This window comes from Conger conger, chromosome 11 (assembly GCF_963514075.1).
Source record: "Conger conger chromosome 11, fConCon1.1, whole genome shotgun sequence".
Lineage (NCBI taxonomy): Eukaryota > Metazoa > Chordata > Actinopteri > Anguilliformes > Congridae > Conger > Conger conger.
The window spans coordinates 31060538-31067029 of NC_083770.1; the positions used below are offsets into that span (position 1 = coordinate 31060538).

The following is a 6492-nucleotide window of genomic DNA, read 5'->3' on the forward strand; positions in this document are numbered from 1 at the left end:
GCGGAAGTTCCTGGACGAGACGATAGGAAATGCATTCGGGGAACTGCAGTTTCCATGCTATCTGGCTAGTTGTTAGCTGGCTACAAACACAGACGTTATCTCCGAACACCTGTTACTTAAATGTTTTCATGTGGTGGTCGATTGCTATTTAAAAATAGTTTTTGCAATGTATTTTCACATATCTGTAATATAAAACAAGCCGATGTTCATTCATGTGAGTGCGATTGGAGCATTTCACGCTGTGAAGGTTCTGGCAGTCGTTGCACGAGCGAGGCTATCGACAGCGTTCATCAGAGATTCGTTTTTTAATTTTTTTTTACAGATTACAAGCTATATACCTGCCCCGTAAGTACTACCAATGACACACGTGAACTGCATTTCCCGCTGTTCTGCAGTGCGCATATTTATGGACAGTCAGACAGGTAGGCGGCTGTGATTGACAGGAGTGAATGATGCAGTGTGTGCATTACAGTTCAATTGTGTGCACGATGGCGCTTATTAGTATTAGTTTTATTAGTCGTATTATGACCATTCATCTTGACAATTTCACTCAAAAGCTTCCTAGCTAGGCAATTACCATTACAGCATTTAATTGTAAAGGCAAGGCAACTAGCTTGGTTTCTGCTATTGTCAGGCAGTGACAGATCTGACCATATGCCGTGCTTTTTGTACATGTTGACACTATGGCCGACGGATGACAGTTTGTAGGCAGGGAGATTGCGAGAGGCTGGAGAGAATGGGAAATGGAGGGAGGGACGTCCACAGGAGGGAGAAACTGTGACGCTAGTCTCGGGGATAATTGTTATCACCCAAATAGGCTTTGATTAGGTAACGTGCCCGAGCAGTGGGCGCACTGCGCGGCGGCTCGATGTGCCCGCAGTCCGCGAGGCTGTGCTCGTGAGTGGAGAGAGAGGCTGCTTTGCTGGTTTGAAGAGCTGCGCTAGGCGAGATGGCTGTTCAGGAGTGAGGAAGTTTGGTGGCGTGAGTATGGAAACCGTTGTTGTTTTGCCATTTGAAGTAAAGCATCGTTTTTGTTTTCTTGCGGCATTTGCTGCTGACATTGATACTGACAGTCTGGTCTACTGATCGCCTAGTCTGTAGCAGACATCCGACCCGCCTTATATCTGACTCCACATATTTATGTTTCACCATCTAAATGTATGCTTGTTGGATGCAATGTAGCATTTTATTTTGCCAGATTGCTACCTCCTTTTTGTTCCTTGTTAGATAGCAGGCATATCTTTGAATTCCATGTTGTGCATTTCAACCAAGCACTTTATGTGCTTGAGAGAATGCAGCACTGTACCCATGACTCATGTATTTGCACAGTGCAGTGCAGAGGTGTGTGGAAAATTGAACTGAGTGTGTGAGAGATGTATGCGAATCCAGTATAGTGCTGTCTGTGTGGGTGAGCTTGGGGGTTTCAGGGACGGTGGTTGACTGGGTGTTGTGAAAGTAGGAGCTAGCTGTTCAAACAGTAGATTGTGTGGGGGAGATCGGCAGGCAAACTGTTGTCTCAGTAATACATAAGGTGTACTGTGACTTGGCTAAATTTCATTTGATATCTTGTTTCAGTACTTGCTGACACAATGTCAAATATGCCTTCTCTTCTGTGTTCCTCTCTGTATGCATTCTATTGCATTTAATCTCTCTCTCTCATTCTCATTCTCATTCTTTTCCAGTGCACAGAACGGATGCCCTGCAGTCTATCCGCTTGTGTCTTGTTGAAATTAACAAGAAGAAATCAGGCCAAATCTTGTGCCACACACTGTAACATTATCCATTGACAGTCATCTTCCATGTACACTCATCATGAGGATTTAATCATAGTACGGTTTTTATGGAGTGGATTGTCACAGCGGAATATCTGGGTGTCACGTCTTGCCGTTTCAGATTTTCAAAGTTGAAGGAGGCTGAGAAGCATTTTGGGATAGCTGGCGTCACACCCCTTCACCAGTAGAAGTGAGGGAGAGGAGATTTTTGGCTGGACTGGCAATCAATGCATGAAATCACGCAATACGAAACGGTCAGTGGGTCTGTGGGTTTATAGATCGGTAATCTGCCAGTGCAGAAGTCAGCGGCAGCTGGGGACACAGTGATGGAGTGGTCCCTGGAGACGGTGCGGGAGCTGGTGGCAGGTGGGATGCAGTCGATGCGGGAGTGCGAGTCCAGCGCTGTGGGCACTGCCTTTTGTCTCTTGCTGCTCTTCGTGTGGTACTGCTACCGCGTGGGCCGCGAGCACAGCGCCCCCACCCTGCGCGGAGGCTACAGTGCGGACCCGGGCAGGGGTGGGGGAGGGGGCGGGGGGCTGCTGCTCAGTCCCGAGGTGGGGGCCAGGGGCAAGGCGCGGCAGGTGGCCAGTGTGGAGGAGCAGAACGGGTTTGCCTACTGCCAGTCCCCTGAGTGCTTCCGCTGCATCCACGCCGGGGAGGGCCTGAACCAGCGCCTCTACCACAGCCTGCAGGACTACGCCAAGCGCTACACTTGGGCCGGCATGGGCCGCGTCCACAAGGGGGTACGCGACCAGGGCCGCTACCTCTCCAGCCGCCCCTCTATCCAGAAGCCTGAGGTCTTCTTCCTGCCTGATCTGCCCTCTGCCCCCTTCTTTTCCCGGGAGGCCCAGAAGCACGACGTGGAGTTGCTGGAGCGCAGTTTCCCCGCCCTGCTGGCTGAGTTTGAAAGCGTCTACCACCACCCCCCGGCCAGGTCTGGGTCCGCCCTGCCGCCAGGGTGGAAGGCCAACAGCACCCCTCACGGGCAGTGGTGGACCTTCTACCTGGTGAACCAGGGCACCCCACTGGCTCTTAATGCCCGCCGCTGCCCCAGGGCCTGGAGGGTGCTGGGCCAGCTGCGCACCTTCATCGCTAACAATGTGTTCGGGAACGCCTGCTTCTCCGTGCTGAGCCCTGGAGCGATGATCACCGAACACTACGGTCCCACCAACGTCAGGCTGCGCTGCCACCTAGGTGAGAGAGGGGAGTTCTGGGAAGGCACATATCTGTAGAGTGAAGTGTCTTATTATATTCAGTGAGTGAAAACAAATAGTAATAAATATTTCAATAATTTCAATAAGTTTTAATATTTTCCGGGGGGGAGTGATCAGCAAGGAATTCAAGACAATAAAACGCATATAAAAACATATGAGGCTGTCAGCACACATCAGCCCGGTTTCCACGAAGGTTTGTTCAATCTGCTGCATTTCACTTTGGTCAGACTGTGAGAGACGCAGTGCAGTGACCAAATTATCAAAATGGTCAACTTGTGTTTTTTATGTGCGTGTAAGCTTGTGTGAGTACCCTCATATACCTCATGAGGATACCTCATATCCTCATTTATACAGTATACCACATTAAGTAGCAGTCCTGTTTTTATATTTGCAGAGCTTTGGTGATATATCTGTATTTCGGTTGAATGTTCAGTTTGTTTTGAATGCATTGCTTCCGTCTCCAGGTCTGAGGGTGCCCTCTGGCTGTGAACTGGTGGTGGGAGGAGAGCCGCAGTGCTGGTCAGAGGGGAGCTGTCTGCTGTTTGATGACTCTTTCCTGCACACTGCCTTCCACGAAGGTGAGAGAGAGAGAGAGAGCGAGAGAGAGAGAATTTAAATTGAAATATATTTGAACAGTTTAAAAGAAAAGCGGTTTGGCTTTGGAATCTGGGAGGGTGAGGTACAGGAAGGATAAATGCTCATTGAGAGATGAATAACGGGGCTATTTAGAGGTGCATCTTGCTAAATCCTGCTGGTGGTTCTCAATGTAGTATTGCACCCTACAGTGTGATATGGCCCACAGAACCCCAAATACTCTACAGAGTTGCCAGGGTTATGCTAGGGTGTTTCCTCCTCATATCGCAAACAGTATTGTTTTTTCTATAAATCTGGTATTCAATGTGGGCTGAACATTTTCACCCTTATCTTGGGATGTCCAAATATCTGCCACTGCAGCCACACTCAAGTGCAAACCCTACAGCTGATTCCAGAGTGCTGACCTCCACAGTTCTCCTTTGTAACACGTGGTGTCGCCAGCCTGCTTCTTTTCAGACCTCATAGTACAGCTAGGCTTGTGTGGAGTGACCTTTCATATGCTGTACAGCTTTGATATGCAGTCCACAGGCGCCCTATCAACCAGTGGGGATTGCCAGACGGCAAGGAAATATGGACCAGTAACCAACTGAACCCTCCCATACCCTGGCCCATGTAGTTACCACTGGGTCTGATCCGAGTTTTGATCCGAGACCCTGGGGCTCATCCTTCCACAACAACGTGGTGCGCGTAGCAGCATCTGATAGATTAACTCCTCAGCTGCCTATCTGTGCATAAAGTATAGTGTCTGCATAGCACTGCTGGTGGTCTGCATAGGCTAGTCTGCTCTCTCTTGAAATGATGGCAGAAGTTGTTGCCTTGATTTACTGAACCTACCAACATGATTGGACGTTCCAACATCTGGTTAAGTTTTTACTTTAAACCAGGAGTTGTATCCATGGCAATGGCTGAGGTCCGAAGTCCAGTCTGATTAGCGCATTTACCCTCGCAGCCCTGCGCTTCTGTGGATGTCATCACTGCTAAGTACTTCAGTCAATGTCGCCGTACATAAGACCAAAGTCTACGAGGGCCCAGTCTGCTAGTCTGGCGTGCGGACATTTTGATTTAGCCATCGTGTCGTTGCACATGAAAGCTGGGGGCTTGTAAAGATGTCTGAGAATGGCTGGCGTGCCAATTTCTCTCTTTTTTTTATTTTATTCAGGCAGTGCAGAGGACGGCCCCAGGGTGGTCTTCATGGTGGACCTCTGGCATCCAAATGTGGCAGCTGCAGAGAGACAGGCGCTGGATTACATCTTTACTCCTGGTCGCTGAGAGAGAACGAATGAAAGGAAAAAAGGGGCGAGAGAAAGGGGAAGAAAGAGAGAGTGAGGGAGAACCCTCATGTCCCCGTCCTCATTTTCCCATGTACATATCTTTTCTTCACTCTGATCACCAGTTCCACTAAGTTATATCTTCTCTTTGGGACTTACATTTGACCAAACAGACTTTATCTGAAGTGCAATGTAATGTTTACAGTCTCCTCTCTAACCTAATTCTACTGCTGGTTCACCCCATTTCCATTGTGATAATCTACAGTGCTGTATGTTGGAGGCACTTAAATATCAATTTACATTAACGGCCATTAACATTAACTGAAAAAGAGGTAGACATTTCACACATATTGTACTACACTGTTGGATGAGCACATATGAATCTTGTTTACTAGTTTGTCAGAGACAATCTGCACTGTACTGTAAACACTTTCTGATACAGATTTACTGTTGATGAGATATTGGGGTAAAGGGAGATGTTGAATTCAGAATCAAATACTTTATATTGCTATTCACTGGAGTTGGGAACAAAAAAAAGACAACAAAAAAAAGATTGGAGCCAGTTTCTTACTGTTTGAAGTTTGTAACGTGAAAGCTGTTATGGGCTCATTCGATGAATAATGGGCATGCATATCTGGCTATATTTATTCTTTTTGTGTGTATGTGCAGTACTTGTTCTCTAAATGACTTTGAAGTTATTGCATCAGTTATTCATATATTCAGTGTTCTTGTATGGGCAGACTTTTGTACAGGTTTTGGAATTTTAAAAAGTGATTTTATTGTTGAGTGAAATTTTATACTCATGTTCTGTGATATTCCGCTGCATTCCAGTTTTATGGTGACATTCTGCTTCCATTGCTTTCTGTGCCGTGAATTTTGCAACAGTAAATTCTTAAACAAAAAAGGCTATGACATTTTAATCTGTAACTCATTTCTCATTTCTGGAATTCATTTCTCATTCTTGCCAGCACTCCAACACAGAAACGCTCTTCATGCATTTTTAATCTTTGTTAACCACAGCAGGGTCATTTAAAGAAGGCTTAAGATGGATTTTCATACAAATTATTGGTGTCAAGCAGGGAATCAACACGATATGTAAAGATCCAACTTGCAAATCAGGCAGACCATAGGATCCTTTTCATGCAGAGGTATTGTATATACTGACCAGACGGAATGCAACAAACTGTACCTTGAGGAAAATGGTGTACCTGTTCTACTCAGCACTGCCATGTTAAGGACCCAGGACCAACAATACCCCACTATTAGACTAAGAATTAATATCTTCATTGAAGCCTTAAAGCAGGGCCTTTCACTTACAGGAAAGCAGAAAGTAGGGGCTGCAGGGATTTATCTGGCCAGTAGGGTGTGCTAATGAGTAAATAATGCCTATTAACAAGTCTCAACTCTGTCTGAAATGTACAATCAATTACCTGAAGGAGGGAAGTGAGGTGCTGGACGTTTGCCACAGCTGCTATCAAGTGTATTCACTCCGCTCTTTTCAGTGTGCAAGGATGGATATGTAAATATGTGACGTGACTCCTCATCTCTTTCAATGTGATCATTGTATGTTTTTTTTACTCTCAATGATGAGTGACATGAAATGTGTATAAATGAGTGTATGGCCATATCCCAAGGTGTCTTCGA

The 6492-nt window shown here is 46.4% G+C and overlaps 1 protein-coding gene across 4 annotated transcripts; it reads left to right on the forward strand.

Moving 5' to 3' along the window:
- The first annotated feature begins 15 nt into the window (after nt 1-15).
- On the forward strand, nt 16-6492 carry asphd2 (aspartate beta-hydroxylase domain containing 2). 4 transcript variants are annotated; one of them, XM_061259291.1, is made up of 4 exons: nt 16-345; nt 1683-2966; nt 3451-3564; nt 4740-6492. In XM_061259291.1, exons 2-4 carry the CDS (start codon nt 2099-2101, stop codon nt 4847-4849), a joined length of 1092 nt encoding a protein of 363 aa, XP_061115275.1. In that variant the 5' UTR covers nt 16-345; nt 1683-2098; the 3' UTR covers nt 4850-6492. The 4 variants fall into 4 exon arrangements, with proteins under 4 accessions (XP_061115275.1, XP_061115276.1, XP_061115274.1 ...); XM_061259292.1 differs by having other exon boundaries at nt 1894-2966; XM_061259290.1 differs by lacking the exon at nt 16-345 and adding an exon at nt 357-981.